Raw genomic sequence first — 19,275 nt, forward strand, 5'->3', positions numbered from 1 at the left:
TTTCTGCGCATGCGTCGCGTTGATGCATGCACATAGGTGTCTATGCATGCACGTAAGACCTTCACGACTGCACATATGCATGTGCGCATGCACATAATATGTTTACGCATGCACGTTTAATGTATAATGGACGGTATAAGTTAAAATTATCTAATTATCCATTTCAGTTAATGTTGCAGATTGCGTTGTTCCTTAATCTTCGAATTGGATCCGGCTTATTATTTTTTGCAGACTGTTAGAGCAATTTTATAAAAGTAAACTTGAACTTTCGATTATGTCAAATAGAATTTCCGATGCTGGAGCTCCCAAAGGATCTACAAAGCGAAAGTATGTTTCGATGTCCATCAAACAAAAAGTGGAATTGCTGCAAAAAATGGATAAAGGCATATCCTTTGTTTCTCTAACCATTCTGAAATCTGTTTATCAATTTCACGCTGCTCTGCGGCAGCGGGGGGGGGGGGGAACATCACAGCGCAATGAACTGGAAGTTGATCTGTCAGTACTATCCTTATCTTCAGGGCAGATGTTTTTATTTTATTCAGCTTATAATTCCTTACTAAATGTAATATTTCATCTCGATGTACTCCGTCTTTGATATGATTTAAATCAAATTCCTCGTCATTATAAATATCACGAGTACACATCAAATAGTTTTCTGGTTGCAATTTTCTAATTTCGACTATGCGTAATGTATGCTTTACGCATGCGCGCGCTGAAAGAAATAATAAAGTAAACAAATAAATATTAAGCTTTTTTTTTGTAAATTTTGATACCCTTTAGATCATAATGGCTCTTTATTTCAGAAATAACGGTTTCATATTTTTAATTTTATAATTTCTGCATGCCATCTTAACAGATTTAAACTGATGATCTATAATCCGGAAAAATCGATAATCCGGAATCGCCAAAGTCCCGACGAGTCCGGATTAAAACTTTTGACTGTATTCAGAAGACTAAAAAGAAATTGCAATCTGAGCTTGATATATGGGATTCAATTTAAAATAATAATAATAAAAAATTTGATGTGTACATCACATGACTTCCTTGTATGGAATATTAAACTATATGCATTTTTTCTTGCATTTCATTAAAACTTACTGCATTGAATTAAATCTACTCAAGTCGTAGACAGACTGGAATTGAAAGACAATACAGTGTATTTTTGGACTGATTCAACTGTTGCTTTAACTTGGATCAAAAGAGAGGATTCTTGGAATACGTTTATAGGAAACAGAGTCACAGAAATAAGCTTTATCGTTTCTGTAAGAATAACTGCTTTGTAAATATCTGCAATTAAAGTGTTTTTTCATATTAAATCGATAGTTATTTCTGAATCCTTTAAAATCTACTTCGTCATTTGAAGAATTATCTAATTGTTGCCACATGTTCAATTCAAATACTATAATAAATCTAAAACAATGTATAAAAGAAAGTAAGCAAACAAAACAAAAAAGAAACAGTTTTTCACATGTGATTCAGTATTTCTCATTCAATAATTCAGTTCTCACTTCGTGACAAGGCAAAAATACATAAAAACTCAGAATATCTATATTGAAAATTACAAAGTAAATCTTAAACACTTATTTCCTCGAAAAAATTCCAGAAGGGATTAAGAATGATTTAATTCACAATAATAAATGAAGGGCGTTATCTTTGTTGTTGCTAAGCTTAGTCTCTCTATATTGGCAACAAATCCACTATTCTGCTGTTTCAAATGTAAACAAACATATTCGCCATGTTATTTAAAAATTAGGCTTAATGGCTTTTAAATTGTTGATAAATCGACAAATATTGTTTTCAGATTATCTAAAGGCATAAAAACCTTAACCGGAAGATAAGAAGAACATAATTCAATCATTTTTAAAGCAAAAAATGCACAATTTACAAACATATAAGAGTAAAGAAACTGAGATCACTGAGCCAGGTAACAGAGTGGATATATGTATATAAATATATTTATATACGTTTGGTGTGGCCGGTTGCAACCAAAATATGAGGCGTACATCTACATATTACAGCAGTCCTACATACAAAATTTCAACATTCTCAGGCTACTTGTTTTTTAATTATGCAAGATACATACGTACGAACGTACAGACACCATGAAAACTTCTCTTCAGAATTCATTTTAAAGCAGTTTTGAGTCTTATTCTGTCCTTACGTATAGATGACACACAAAAACATCGTGAAATTGCATTCGATAGCGGTCAAAATGGATATTTTCGTTGAAATATGCTGCCTGAAACTTTTCGCGATTACAATAGTTCCTTTTTACTTCATACAAGGAAGTAAAAAAGCTAAGTAGTTATAATAGGTCTGCTATTTTATAAGAATGAAGTTCTCCAGAAACTGAAGATACAGAAGGTAAATTTTTATATTTAAAATAAATTGCTCGAAACAAGAAAGCCAATTTGTAGTAGGAAAAAAATCAGCTATGTTATTATTTTGTATCAATTTTAATCCCACATGGAGATTTGTGCTTTTATTCAAGTTTAAAAAAAAATAAGAAAAAGACAAAGACTTAATTATTCAAATTTAGCTGTGCATTTATTTAACTGGTTCACTTGCATGGCAGACTTGGAAACAATATTTTACCAAGTGGTAATGCTTTCTATTTTGCCAGGGATATGATATTAGTAAACTGAAAACACTACACACACAATATTAGATGAAGCCCATATATATATATGAGCTGAAGTTGAAGACAGAAAAAGTCTATGGCAAAATGGTTACAGTGATTCAAGATGGTTGAAGTAACTTCCATTGTTACTAATGTTATTCTTGCTAGCACATAATGTACATAGATTCTTGAATTCTATAAATACAAAGTCCATGAAAAAGTCTGCAACTAACCGTGCATAAATAGCTAAGACAGTAATAACAATTATATAAAACTAATTCTATAGGAAAGGAATAAAGCAAAAATGAAACTTTTTATGACAAATAATGAAAGTAATATATGAGAATATATTTACTTTCATTATTTGTAGAATAATAACTCGTAGAATAATGGAGAAATATTTATGAAGAAAGTTGTTTGGATTTTATGACTTATGAATGTTTTACGTTTTATCTTCATTTGCTATGAAGTAAGTAGCATGCTGCTTCATAACAGTTCAGGAATATTTCAGCTACAGAGACACTATCAGTAAGAAATCATCAAAAATAAGATACTTGGCTGAAAAGAATACACACGCACTGTGAAGCAACAAATACTATGTAAAAAGTGGAATAATTTGATAGATAGTTTAGGATCATTCATTTAAAAAAAATATAAAAAAAAATTAACCATATAAATACATGGAAATCCTGATGATACTGACGATAAAAAACCAATTAAAGCGATAAATACTAAGAAAGAAAGAAAATGCTTATTGCAAGGGTTAAAACTTATTATTATTTCACTGCATGTGATTTACACACTTACAGGCTGATACTAACAGCTGATGATAATTTTAAGAAAACTTCTTAACAATATAAGGTTTAAATAAATAAGGTTAATAATTAGTACATAACATTAAGCTATTACAAAATAACTTAGTGTTATGTACTAATTTATAAGTTTCATGCAAATTACCATGAGATTTAAATTATCAAATGAGTGGAAGGAAAGTGTTCAGACATTACTTTTTGATATATAAACCAATATTTTGAGCCTTTTAACATAGCTCTTCCTAGAAAATAGTTCATTTTCATGACCCATATTTCTCCCATGAAGTTTTACAAAATGTTTCAGATTTTACATGATGATCTAATATAAAAATAATGTAAATAGAGAAAGATAACTTAATTGGCTAATGTCGAAATTCCTCACATGTATTGGGTTTCAACGAATACTCTCTAACTTATCATTACACATATAAAATTACAAATTTCTTGAGAATATTTTAATAATAAAATTTGTCATCTGCTAAAAACTATTTTGTAAAAATGGTAGCACAATTTGAGAGGTGAATCTGCAGTTATGTGACCTTTGCATAAATATTGTAAAAGAACATATCCATCTTTTAAAACACATTTCTATCAACTATTTACTGCACAACAATAAATGTCTAGTTATTATATGCACTGTTATGTTCATTTAGTGTTATATAACCAGTGGTTTTAGCCACTTCAGCAGTAACATGCGACCCCTGCTAGTAACTAAAACGTTTCTACTCAGATATTTTTATAGATTCTGTAACTTTCCAGTTATATATTTACCTTCTGAAGATTAATAATACCTATAAGCTCCATTTTTACGAAAGTAATCAACATTAACAATGCATAAAAAATGCATTATATAAAGGTTAATAAATAAGCTAATGCAGCTAAATTAATACAAAATATTGATACTTTGTATATAATTATTTAAAATATATACCTTCAGCTGATCCAACCAAACATCAGACATGAACACAAACATAGCATCTGTATTCCTCTCTTCAACTATCTTCAGTTTCGCTGATAAACGATGTGAATTAATAGATGAATATGGAGTTAGACAAAAATTGGGGAAATATGAACTGTAAAGAACATACATAATTATAAAGATTTAATAAATAAACAAATAAGATGCACAATAAAACAAATAAAAATTTTAAATAATATACATATATGAAAATAACATGATATTCAAACTAAACCAAGTTGTGGCCTATTTTTCGTTACATTGAATAAATTTATATAATATTTGTTTTAATCTAAAATTTAGCTTTTCTTTTTTATTAATGTAGTTTTTCTATTTGACATCAAAAGTAACTAGTGATACATAGTCTGATAAATGACTATTTATTCATATAGAGGTAAAATTGCAATGCATTCCAAATTAGCAAAAACTGCTATTATATAATATCTATAAAATATTATCTATATTTAATATTTTCTGAGGTTGCCGGATTTGTCAAATATGGTGAGAGCGGTAGCATATTCGAGCCACAAAGCTTCTGACAAATTTCCAAAACTTTGGGAAACCTGGCATTATTATAGTGAAATACTATACCTTTTCTGGTCTTTTTGCTTGATGGCATCACTTATTTTATACAATTGATAGTAGTACACTTTTAAATAACATGTAGAATTGCCCAGTAGAAGCTTAAAAACATTCTCCTAAAATCTTACCAAACAGGGAACAGTACTTTATTTTGTTATGAATATCTGGTTTCACAGTGCTTTACTCCACAATCACTTGCATTCAATGTTGTTAAAACAATCAATTTCCCATCATTTTTTATGATTTACTTTAAAATTGGATTGATATCTCAAGATATGTTAAGCACATTACTTTTTAAAAAATATGTGGAACAAATGTATTGAGATTCAAAACAAAATTAAATCATTCCATGTGATCCTAAATGGTTAAAGACAACAAATTTAATCTCTCAGCGATATTTTGAGTTCTTATTCGGTGGTTTTCTTCAGTCAATATCTTTATTTTGTGTTAATCAGCTTCAACTGGCCTTCCAGAATCTGATACACCTTCAGAAATGAAATTGCAAGAATGAAATTTGGAAAACCAGTCTTGGCACTGATATTCTGTCATCATACTTCTCCATACACATTACAATTTTTTTCTTACTTCAACAATTCTTACCCATTTTATTTGGTAATAAAAAAGACAAATGTGCTGAAAATGCTGTTTTTGATTTTCCATATACTTGATGAGACATAAAAAAAAAATATAGAGAATAAAGCAAATATTTTTATAAATAAGCCTTGAAATGCCATCTGTCAAAATATATAAGATGTTCCAAAAGGTCATTTACAAATTTCACATACTGGTCTGTTAAACCATGACAAACAAGTCTTAACAGGAAGTTGAATTCAAAAATCAAACCATGCAGTGCTACAGCAACATGATTGATGTGTAAAGAAAGGGAGTGACGTGACTTTATTTAAAAAAAAAAAAAAAAAAAAAAAACTTAACTATGCAGATGAAGGAAATAATCATGGTTACAAAAAATTTTCAAAATTTCTTTCATACACCACAATGCAAGGATTCAGAGACTCGTTTGAATTGGCCAGGTGTGTCAAGAACACATACTGCCATTTACGAGATTACGGCAATGAGTTTGATGTCATATGTTTCATATATCAGGAAGTTCATGTATCCCCACAAGAGAAGATCTAGCACGGCGAGATCAGGAATTTGGCAAAGGCCTCTTAATTTCCCATAGCACAGCTTCCTGTACAGCAGGTGTGCATGTAAGATATTGCCAACTGATATGGCTGCTCTCTCGGAAAGTTCCAGCCTCGCTTAATCTGCAGAGTAATTGTCCAGATAATGGATGACTTGGCAATACATGCATCTTGTGACTAGTCCATTTCTATCCACAGCCCCATAAACATAACGCACATCAGCAAATTCCTCACTGTCAAACTGAAGCATCCTTCTCCTGCAAAATCCTCACATAAACTAATCCCACTCTGCTCACCAATACACAGTGAATATCGCATTCTAGCATAGCCGGTTACAGTTTTGGACAAAATTTCCTATGTAAAACTTCTACATCACAGCCTGACAGGTCAACTTATAAAATTTGTAAACGACATTTTGAGACACCCTGTATAGTAACAATGTGGTTTAGAACGAAGATGGCTGTTTAAAAATATAACAAATTCCCTGGTGGTAAAATAAATAAAAATTATATTGCCCCCAAAGAAGCATTTTTTAAACGTATTGTGTTTTGTGTTTTAAACGTTTGTTACCTTTATTTATTAAATATCAAGTTCTTTTTCCTTAAACCTAACATTCAGTTCAACAACAATACCATGAAACAATTTAAAAAGAACATACCTTTAGAATTTCCGATACACAGTCTCCCGTGCTGGAGACGAAAATGTTTTTTTCTTCCGTAGAGTGTTACCATTACTTGATTTCAAACAATTGAGTTTGTTAATCAAAAATCTGTTAAGTTTTACAAAATATGAAACAGATAATAAAATAAATTCCAAATTTGGACTTCCAGATGCCCATACTTGAGTGGAGGACTACGTCATTTAAAATTTGATGTCTCTAGGTACCGTAGTTTTTTCACAATGTGAAAAACATACATACATTCATGCACATTCTTCATTATTTAATTTGTTTAAATATGATGCAGGCTCTAATATTTGGTGGCAACAATCTGAAAAGTGAAACACCATTTATAGTGAACCAACGCAAAATGCCAAAACAGAATTAACAGCCCTTCTGGGCAAATTGCCTCTTTGGGCTAATTTCTGAAAAATTAAATATAAAAGTTTAACTCAGGATTTCGGAACATGGTCCATATTGACTACAAGGCGTTGAAATTATAAAGGAGACCAAAGATGATCAAAGGGTCAGTAGCGAAATACACACCAGCAATTGATTAGCATGACCAATATCTCCTCGACTACAAAAAAAAAAAAAAAACTGAAAGATTTCAGATTTTAAATTACGTCCAAAGGTTTTTTTTTTTTTTTTTTTTGTATGTTACTTTATTTATTAAATATCAAGTTCTTTGCTGTTGAATTGATCAGCATTAAATGAACTAGAAGTCTCAGTCTTCAGAGAGCCTAACATCAGAGTTATTTCAAAATGTACTTCTAAGCGATAAAAAGGAGAATGTTGCCAAAAATCTTGTTCAAGAATTTCAAGATGTTTTCCTTGGCTCATCTTATGACTTAGGTCAAACGAGTTTGGCTCTATTGAGTCCTTCAGCAAGTTCTTGGTCTTCTCCTATCATCCTTATCACAAAGAAAGATGGTTCAACTAGATTTTGCATTAATTATCGCCAGTTCAACTAGGTTACGACTTTGGCAGTTCATAGCGGTGCTGTTTGAATTATGTAATGCGCCGGCAATGTTCGAATGCCTTACAGAGGACCACGCTGAGAGGTCTTGAAATCCGAAATATTTAGATGACATTATCATCATCATGAAAACTTTTTTGAAGAGCATTCAGGAAATCTTAGAAAGTTTTCAGTTTTGAAAGGTGCTTCAAAACTGAAAGAAGACAATCTAAAGTCCCACCAAATGTAAACTATGCAGAGAGGAAGAGACTTACCTCAAACATGTCATCTCAGCAGAGACAGGAAATGACCTAACTCGGACATGGCATTCTCTGCCGAAGTTGTGTGTACATATACAGAAAAAGTATCGGCAGTTAAAGAATGGAGATGCCCCCCCCAAAAAAATGGCTATCAGCTGAGAAGTTTCCTGTGGCTTTGCACCTGCTATAGGAGATTTGTGAAGGACTTTTCTTCCATCAAAAGACACCTTCACAAGCTGGCAAAGAGCAACAGACAAAAGAATGTGAGGATGCATTTAACAAACAGAAGAAAACTTTAACATCTGTGACAATCTTGATGTATCCTCAGCTCGACTCAGCTTGACACAGGTTTGAGCAATGAGAGTGTCAGTGCTGTTTTGTTCCATGAAATAAAGTCAAGAACAATTTGTAGCATACCGATTAAAGCCATAGAACATTTCCACCATTACCTGTACAGCAGAAAATGCTTGCTCCACACAGATCATGCATTGTTGACAAATTTCAAGAATCCCAAAATCCAGATGGATACACAGACTCCAGGAATATGACATAACAAACCGTCACAGGAAGGGATCATCACATGGAAACGTCGGTGCCCTGTCTAAAGGACCCTGTCCAGAAAGCTGACGATACTGTTGCAAGTTGAAGCGAAATATGAGCTGCTTAATCTGGTTGTATGTTAAATTACACATTCAACATTGTCTGACTCAGACCCAGGGACTGAAGAAGAAGTCAGGAAAGACCAGCTGAAAGACGGCGACATTAAACTCATAACTGACTTAATGGAATATTTAAATATGAAACCTAACTGGCAGGACCTTTTCTATCTAGAGTCCTAAGACAAAACAATATTGTGCTCTCTGGGACTCACTCCATATTTGACATGGTGTCTTGCACCAGAATTTTGAATCAGATGATGGAAAGACGCCCTTAAATAACAACATAGCAGTTCAACAGGAGGCCACTTTGGAATGATGAAAACTGTGCATGGATTTCAAGAGCACTTCTATTGGAGAAATGCAAGACATGATGTGTAAAAGGGGAGCTAGTCATGCAATGCTGGTACAAGTCTGGGACCTCTGCTACCAACTGGTGAAGGCAACAAATACATCCTCGTTGCCATTGATTACTAAGTAATGATACAACATTGGATTTGGTTTGTATTGCCTCTTCAGTTACATTCCTGTCAAGGAAGGAATTTCATCTCGGCTATAATCAAAGAGTGCTGCAAGCTACTTGGCATCAACAAAAACCAACAAAACCTTTACATCCGCAGTCAGACTGCATGGTAGAGAGGTTTAATTGAACCAGCCTCAACAATCTCTTGCTGCTGGTTTCCAGAAACCAAACGGACGGGACAAGAAGTTACCACTGATCTTACTGGACTCTGACCTATCACAGTGCTGTCCACAAGACTATTGGCTATTCCCCATCCCAGATGCTCTTCGCAACCTTTGTCTGCCTTGTGATCTTTTATTTGGTCACTTTTTGGATGTGCCTTTATCCCCTGAGGGATATATTCAAAATCTCCAGGCATGGTTTGAAGTGATGCACAATTTAACTTGAGAGCGAGTTACTTGATAAGATAAAGATTCGATACAACATGAGAGCTACAAAACATCAATTCAACTGAGGTGACAAAGTATGGTTATGGAATCCGATTTGACAGAAAGGACTTTCTCCCAAATTACAGTTACTCTGAGATGGTCCTTAAACAGTCCTAAACATTGCTTAATACCGTCATAGTTCGGGTACGTAAGTCATCAAATTTTAAGCCTTAAGTTGTTCATTACAACAGGCTAGCCCCTTACTATGGCCATAATGCACAGTTCCCATAGTGCATATAATGTAAATGGTATACTAAGACCATGGTCCTGTTTGTATATAAATTTGTAAGACGTGCAATCCTTGGAAAAGGGGCAGTGTTAAAGTGCAAATTGTTTAATTATGTAAATAACTTTAGTGAAATTATGGATGAAATTGTAGTATTTTTTGTATAATGTAACATAACACTCCGAAGAAGCGAAGCTTTGCAGGAAAAGTAAGAATACACGGGAAAGTTTATTTAAAATTTAGTAAATGGCTATTTCGCTAAATTAGAGAGATATCGCCAAACTGGTGATGGTTTTTGACAACTAATTTTTGTCACCAAATTGGGAGAGAAATCGCCAAACGTCGGCAAACTTGGCGAACATTTGGCAACATTTTGGTCTGGTCCCTGTATAGGTACAATAAATGAATAATAGTAATTGGTGCTATATGTAACTGCAACTGAATCTGACCCTCATATGCCTTCCAGTAATTTTCAGAAGGTACTACTGCTGGGTGAAAACTAAATAAGACTGGGGAGAGCATGAGTTTTTCAGTAGTTGTTAGTTCAAAGCTAAATTTAGAGTATTAAAATATCTGTAAGAGCTTCGCCTTTTATATGTTCTTTGCATTGTGTTATGTTTAATGGTCTTAGTTTGAAGTGTAACTATTAATTGTACAACAGCTATATGACTGTTTTTGTGGAAAGTTCCAGAACTGTGACGTGTTTCTTTTCATAAAACAATTTTATCAAGCTATCATCGATTTTGTTCACATTCAATCTATTACAAACCCTTACCCACACAACAATATGAATCCAGACCCACCTTTATAAATTCTGTCACTTCAGCAATACAGTTCAATGCAATATAGATGAAATGGTTGGAACTACTAAACAACAACTGATTTCTGAGTCAAAATTTGATAACTTTCCTATACAACTGGATGAATCGACTTTTGAAAGGATGGACATGATCTATGTGCATTATTACAGTGATGTTAAAGAAAATATAATGTAAAAGTTTTTTCCCCCACGCAAAGCTTTCTCAAAATATGTATAAGAGATGAAGACACATTTAATTTTTTTAAAACATTTTCCAGCAGTATGATATTTCCCTTATCCAACATTAAGACAGCTTCCTGTAAAGGTGCACCAGTGATGGGTGGAAATTTGGTTGGCTGTTTAACATACCCAAAATATTAAGATACTTAACATTTGGACTCTTCATTGCTTTTTGCATAAGCAACATTTAGTTGTGAAAAATATTCAGAAAGAGCTTCATATTGCTTGAAAGCCAAGCATCAAAGCAATAAATAATATGAAAGCTACGAATGACTGTCTTTTGGGGCAAGTATCAACATAATGATGAAAGTTAAAACAGTTTGGCTTTTCACAAAGAAATACTCTCCAAAGATAACTAATTGCAATGTTCAGTAGACATTTTTAATACTGCGATAAAATCTTTTCTTGAAATTGACAATTCTATGACAACACAATTAATAAAATTGAACGTGCATATGTTGACATTGAATTGAAAAAAAATTCTGTTATTTTGATAATTTAATGCTACTGTTCATTACTGAAAACATTATATTTCCTCAGAAGATATATTGTTACATACAAGCCATTTGCAAAATTTAAAAGCTTTTAATCTTCATTTCCAAGATACTGAAAATTTTAATGTGCCAGCATGGCTCATAGAACCACTGAATTGTGATATATCTCGATACTATGTCACAAGAAAAACTTACTGCATTGAAGGAGGATTTTCTTATCTTATTCAAAATACATTGGTATGACAAGTTTTGGAATTTAAAAGTTATCCAAGAGAAATATTCCAAAATAAAAGTTGCTGCTGAATGAATACTATAAACTTTTCCTTCCAAGTAGAAGTCAACAATTTACTATGGAAAACAAGAAACAGAGTTACATATTTTTGAGAATGAGTTGATTTATAAATTAAGAAGTTTTTATGCCAAATATAAAAAATTGCATTATCCCACAGACATCACATTTATTAGAATCGTACTTTTATGCAATTAAAATCTGATTTTGTTTTTAAAATTTGTTTGTATTTTTAAGATTAAACAATAATGATACAAAAATTATGCACTATAAATTAAATAAAATATTTTTCCGAAACTTTTGTTCATATTCTTAATCTAATTATAATCTTCATTCTACTTATTTTCAATTATTTGCATTATGATTAAGCTGTTTGCTGTTATGTTATTGAGAAAAATGTAAGCGAGTTAATGAAAAAATCATCACATTAATTTTTTTTAAAGAGGTCAGTGCAAGAAAAGGATTGGGAATCACTGGTTTAACTATACATAAAATTAAAATACTACATTGTGGTTTAAACACATGTTTTTTAAAAAAACTAATGAAGAGCAATTTATAAGTGAAGTCTACATTCATATTTGACAGAAAGAGTAACTGAAGGAGTATAGCTTACAGTGTTGTTTCAGCAGGCTCAGGTGGACAAAATCCAATAGCTGTTGCATGAAATATTTTATCTTCATAAACACCTTCAACTAAAACAATATTATTTTCTGTAAAGAGACCACCTTTATAGACCTGGCAAGAGTTAAGTTTATATATTCAAAAACGTTGAGACTATTCTAGATATCTCATTTATTCTGCACTTTCACTCCATTGTAACAACCAAATATCAGTGAATTATTCCTTGATAAAGCTGATGTATCGTATTAACTTTTATGAAATTCACTCCAGTTATAGTATAATGAAAAAGCATTCTAATAAATAAATTTTACAAAATAGAGAAAGCAATGAGAAATTTTTAGATTTCTTGAATTTATGCTATATTTTTACTACACTATGATGAATACTGTTAATAGTGCCAATATTTTGTCATCTAATACAACTGGTATATTCCAGTAATTAAAAAATTAATTTCAATTATAACATGATGAAAAATATTCCAACAAATTTTGCAAAGGAAAAAATAATAACACTAAGAATTTTTTGTGGAACTTTAAAGCATATACAGTCAAAAGTCGTTAATTCGGACACCCATAATCCAGACCTCAAAGTTACAAATTTTCTGCTCATGCGTTGCGTTGACACCTTCATGGCTGCGCATATGCATGTGCGCATAATACGTTTGCGCATGCGCGTTTAACGTATAACGGACGGTATAAGCTAAAATTATCTAATTATCTATTTCAGTAAATGTTGCAGATTGCGTTGTTCCTTAATCTTCGAATTGGATCCGGCTTATTATTTTTTGCAGACTGTTAGAGCAATTTTATAAAAGTAAGCTTGAACTTAGAATTTCCGATGCTGGAGCTCCCAAAGGATCTACAAAGCGAAAGTATGTTTCGATGTCCATCAAACAAAAAGTGGAATTGCTGCAAAAAATGGATAAAGGCATATCCTTTGTTTCTCTAACCATTCCGAAATCTGTTTATCAATTTCACGCTGCTTTGCGGCGGGGTAGCCACGCGCGCAATGAATTGGAGGTTGATCTGTCAGCACTATCCTTATCTTAAGGCCAGATGTTTTTATTTTATTTGGCTTATTCCTTACTATATGTAGTATTTCATATCGACGTATTCCATCTTTGATATGATTTAAATCAAATTCCTCGTCAATATAATTTGCTTCCGATAGTGAAGAAAGTGACACAGAGATTATTGAAAAAAAAAATTTCGATTGACAAATTAGTCGGTATTCTCGACACAATTATAGGACTTGAACAGCGGAACTTTGTAACTGAACAAGAAATTATGTCTGTTTATAAAATTAAAGAGAAAATATTACAACATAAAACGAAGCAACTTAAACAACTTACATTGAAAGAAATGTTTAATAAAGTAAACAAATAAATAAAGCTTTTTTTTTTTTTTTTTTTTTTTTTGTAAATTTTGATAGCCTTTAGATCATAATTGTTCTTTATTTCGTAAATTACGGTTTCACATTTTTACTTTTATAATTTCTGCATGCCATTTTACCAGATTTAAACTGATGATCTGTAATCCGTAAAAATCGATAATCCGGAATCGCTGATGTCCCGACGAGTCCGGTTTAATGACTTTTGACTGTATATATTTAGACTGAACATAACATTCTGCTAAAATTATGTTAATTTAAAACATTAAAAATTGTCTGGGGTTTAATAATACCATTTGATATTCTTCTGTTATCGAGACCAGATTCAGAAATGTATGCATACACATGCGTATGTACACTGCTCAAAAAAAAAAAATGGGACAGTCCTATATCTCCCGATCTACTGGGCCGATTGACAAAATTCAAATTGCATTCTTCATGTCTCGAAAGCGCGACTTAGGATATATATTAGATTTATATATAGCACTATGCTAACATAGATATTTTGACACAAAATCGGACTTTTTCTAAAATAACATACCAATTTTTTTACATATTTTGATTCTACGACTCAAATTACACCTAAGTATGAAATTTTGTAAAATTTGGAGCAAAATTTACGGAGAAATTCACAAATTTATGTTGGCACTTTTTTGGCGAACTTGGCGAACTTTTTAATATATGGCAAACTAGTTTCCTTTCCCGTGAGAGGAAAAAAAGTCACCATCGTTCCTTTTTTCCAAATAATATTCTTTATATTATATTTTTAATTATAACTTATTATTTTAAGTAATTTTTTCTTTTTCGAATTTCATTTTAATTGTTTAAGTTGCACTTTTTTTTTTTTTTTCGAATACCTGTTTTAAAAATTTCTATTTACCTATTCGAACTGTGTAAATAAAGGTGCAGCGTTAATTTTTTTTTTCAAATAGTTTTCTTTATATACATATTTTTCATCATAGTTATTATTTTAGGTCATTTTTAAATTTTTATACTTTTATTTTAATTGTTTGTGTTGCATTGTCTCTTCAGATAATTGTTTTAAAATTTTCTATTTATTCCTTCGAACTGAGCATTTTAAATATATTTATTAATATCAATTTTCCAGAATTTGATTTTATTTATTTGAACTGCGTTTCTTTCGGAAGAATACTTTGTAACCCAGACTACGATGAGTTTGAAAACTGCATATTTTATTAAAAGAGAAAATACAGTAAAGCACAGTTTTACACGCCTTTCAATGTTCCGTTCAGAAAAGATATATATAAATAAGAGAGATGTATAACCGACATTTTAACTTAGGATGACTTGCATACACTGCTTTAAACAGTTTTATCATAGTGCCCATTGTTTTACATAATTTTATCCTACATTTGGTTTCTTAAAATGTTATTCATATTTTAGTCAAATATTTTATTTTTGAAATTGCAAGAATCAAATATCATAACATTGAAAAGTTTTAAATTAAAAAAAAAAAAATACAAATACTAAATTTTATAAATTTTACGAAAAAATTTATTTTTCTTCAAGCATTCTGAAAGTATATTAAAAAGTATCCAACTTTTCGAAACATTTTGGTATTTCTGACAATCATTTAAAATAAAGTTATCGCCTTCCATTTCATAAAGGCCCACAAACGGCCGAGCGGTAAAGACGCTGATCACTGGTAGTTCGGTCCGAGGTTCGAATCCCGCGAACGGGCTGGTTGCATGGGTGTTTTCGTGGTTTTCCCGATGTGTAACGTGTATACGAGCCAGTTTCCCTTAGAAAGTCCTCCACGAAGGCATCCCTCCCTTTAGGCAGATAGCCCTCGTGTGCTTTGCCATAATTAAATAATCCAATCCAATCCTTAATTAAATATAATTGATTTGTAACTTCTACTAGAACTGACGTTAAGAACTGAAGTGCAAATAAATAATATCGTGTGCAATCTTGATTAATATAAAATTAAAAATATTTGCATTCAGACAGAAAGTTTTTTGAAATATTTGCAATTACTTTATAAGAAAGATCTATTAATAACCGTAATAATTACTTATTATATTACTGATGATTAGGAATCAGTTCTTGACAATTACATTCTAAATTAGAATTTTAAGAATTATTAGAATTTTAAATTAGAATAATGAAAATACGCTATGCACAAAAATACATTTTTGGATAAAAAATGAGTTGTTTTTTTATGTTTTAAAACTTCTTGAATTCATTTAATAAACATCGTATCCTCATTGTTAATTGAATTCAGAATGTTGGGTGTCGTTTATATAATTATTCTTACTTGTCCACGGAATCTGCTGACTTATCCAGCGATTAAGTAGCTGCAGATCATTTCTACATAACCATTGAACTTCCATTAATTCAGTCTCTAGAGGGTTGTATATTTATATCATAATTTGACTTTTATAAAAATGATTATTCTAAATCTTATGTCTCTATAAAAATATACTGTGCTTTAAAAATATGGATGATAGTACCAGCCGCTCTTTCAGCCACTTAAAAAGCATCAGTTTGTTTAGAAATAAATTGTGCAGTTAATGTTATAAAATTCAAATAAACATCAAACGAAAATTCTCAGTTTTAGACAATTCGATTTAAACGAAGTAAAGTAGCAGACGATAAAACGCCGAAGGTAAAAATTTACTCTTACAAAGATTTAATCTTATTTAAAAAAAAAAAAAAAAAAAAGATAGAGACAAATTAAAAAAATATTAAAAAATTTATTTAAAAAAATAGCTTTTCATATAGTATTAATAAATATTTATTACGCATCATTGAGGGAAAAAATGTCATATAATTAATTCTCCGTAAAATTTTACTTGAAATTTAAGGTTAAAAATAGCTGTGGCAATACAGTGTAACAAAAATCCATAGACCACATTTGGCGTTACTATTGCTCAAAAAAAAGATGCCAAATTTCAAAACGCGAAAATATGTAAATTTGTGTATATCTTAGAAAATTTTGAATAAAAAAGTCTAATTTTTTGCAGATATGCTTAAAAATATACTTACTTTAAGATGATGGTAAAAATTTTATAGGTTATAATTCAAAATTTTTTTCGAAAAATTTATAAAAATTATTTAAAAATAGAAATTTAAAAAATAAAACACAAAAAATGGGTAAATTTTATTTGGAATGAACCTAAATTTCGAAATGTGAGAGAAAAAATCGAAAAAGTTTAATAAAAAAAGAGATATAAATAAATATTTGCCAAATTCGATTAACATTGAGGAGCTAAAATTTTGAGAGGTAATATTTCAAAAACTACTCGTACGATTTTTACAAAACTTGGTATTTTGGCATAATTTGAGTCGTAGAATCGAAATATGTAAAAAAATTGGTATGTTATTTCAGAAAAAGTCCGATTTTGTGTCAAAATACCTATGTTAGAATAGTGCTATATATAAATCTAATATATATCCTAGGTCGCGCTTTCGAGACATGAAGAACGCAATTTGAATTTCGTGAATCGCCCCAGTAGAACGGGAGATATAGCACTGTCCCATTTTTTTTTTTTTGAGCAGTGTACGTGTATATACATATGTTCATATGTACATGCATATAAGAGCTAGCACATCCATCAATCCATCCATGCATACATTTCTGAATCCAGGCAGTACATTTTAACAGATATTTTTTTTTTTTAGCAAACTAAGATACAATGGTACAGACTTATTAAAGGATACTGCTTTCTTCAAATTTAATCGAACTGCTCCTGTTGGATCTTCAAGAAAAAACTGACCCTATAAAATTCAAGAGATCAGAGTCATGCACGTAAGATCTGATAATTAAAATAATGAAATTATATAAAAAGTACCAACCTCCTTTAACTGTGTTAACATTCCTAAAACTACAACATTTTTTTCTCTTCCAGATGTCCCAAGTAAATGTTCAACAGCTTTAAGAGAATAGGAATTGGATGGACGTGAACTATTATGAATTACAGGAGCAGCAAATACTTTATGACGTGCTGTTCTTTGATGGACCATCTTATACCTTTCAATAAATATATCAGCTTTTGAATCAGAACTTCCATGGAGAGATGGTGATTTATCATGTAACAAAGCCCAATTTAGAAATTTCTTTGAATCTGTACTAAAATAAAATAATAAATATCATTCTGCAGTTAAGTATATATGGAGTTTGCAACATCTTAACAAACTACATTGACACTGCAAATATTTATCAAAATATCGGTCAGTTATATTATGAATTATATCATATACGTATACTATAAAAAAATAAATAAGACTTTACTCTTTTCCAAAATATTTTATGTACGTATGGAAATCAATTTCTAATTTGAATTATTTTAAAGCAAAGTTTACTTAATCAATTACTGTTAAAAAATATACAAATTTTATTTAAATGACTTTATTTACACATGCTTATTATTTACCTAGGTATTGGATATTTTAGGCAGATTTACTTTCACTGCCAAAATAATAATCAAATATTTTTTGTTCCATGGATGAACACTTTTACTAGTTAAGCATTCTTTGGGAATGGCTGAACCCATCAGTCATTTAATCACCACTCAAGTGCACAATAAGGAGCTCAAGTGCTCAGGTGCACAATAAGGAGGGAGATCAAATTTAACCTGCAAGAAGGGAGAAGCTCTGTTCTAATTTTAATGGAAAACATCCTGGAAGGCTGGATCTTAAAGCTACCCAGACACCTTTCCCTAACACCAACATAGTAGGTAAACCTTAAAATGTAAGGTTAGGCAAAAAAACAACTTAGCGACAAAAATCTGAGGTTGATATTTTGGTTCCGCTTAAATCATCTACAAAACTTTTTTAAATGATGAATTAGATTTCCTTCAGTGTCTTTAACATCAGCAAGAATTTAACTTCTTCAATTAATGATATTTACTCCAATCCATTTTTCGCAGGGCTTTAAAATTTCTAATACCTCAGCCTTTTTCCTTGGGTCACTTTATTTGTGCGAATTGACCCTCAAATTCGTCAGGATTTTTGTTAAAGTCTATAATAATATACAGCTTCTTTTTTTGCCTAACTTTATGCTGATATCCACTGATGCAGTATAGACTGTTTAGTGCTTTAGTGCTAGTATTGTAGATATCCTACAAGTGCAATAGTAGAAGAGACTAGATGAGAATATAGCAGGGTTTGACTGAAAAAAGCAAAACAGTTAAAAAAACACATCATTTGTAAGTTGCTGAGTTTGCTTAGTCAAAAATACATATGTGTAACATTTCATGAAGATTTACATTTAAATTCACGCCAAAAAAGAATGGATTCATGTACAAGTAAAATATTGATATTTGACAATATTTAAAAATTATATTATTATAAATTATTTATATTATTTATATTATTTATAAATAAATGCAAAAATTTACTCTAAAAATAAAATTTTCAGCAAATAATATAATTATAACAATAAAATGTATCTATTCACATATAAGTAGTGCGGCAATATGATAACTACTGAGAAGTATACAATTAGAGGCTTTCTTCAGCAATGCCCCCATTGTTCACAGTGACTTTTTTTGTCACCAAGCTTACGAACAATAATGCTTTTCGTGATATATGGTCTAAGTTTTGAAATAAAACATATATAAGTCACATTTGCACATTTTGAGTATGATAATTA

The 19,275-nt window shown here is 31.0% G+C and overlaps 1 protein-coding gene across 1 annotated transcript in view; it reads right to left on the bottom strand.

Annotated features, from left to right (window-relative positions):
- Window positions 1–19,275, bottom strand: part of PolE2 (DNA polymerase epsilon subunit 2) — a 40,232-nt gene that overhangs the window by 19,387 nt on the left and 1,570 nt on the right. Inside the window, exons 3-6 of the mRNA XM_035354759.2 lie at window positions 17,478–17,751; window positions 17,343–17,399; window positions 12,262–12,383; window positions 4,364–4,505 (exon numbers count right to left, since the gene is read on the bottom strand). Coding sequence (XP_035210650.1) covers window positions 4,364–4,505; window positions 12,262–12,383; window positions 17,343–17,399; window positions 17,478–17,751 — 595 coding nt within the window. The remainder of the gene's footprint in view (window positions 1–4,363; window positions 4,506–12,261; window positions 12,384–17,342; window positions 17,400–17,477; window positions 17,752–19,275) is intronic.

Source organism: Stegodyphus dumicola, chromosome 1 (assembly GCF_044657685.1).
Source record: "Stegodyphus dumicola isolate Sdum_Otavi_A_Nest chromosome 1, ASM4465768v1".
In the NCBI taxonomy this organism is placed as follows: domain Eukaryota; kingdom Metazoa; phylum Arthropoda; class Arachnida; order Araneae; family Eresidae; genus Stegodyphus; species Stegodyphus dumicola.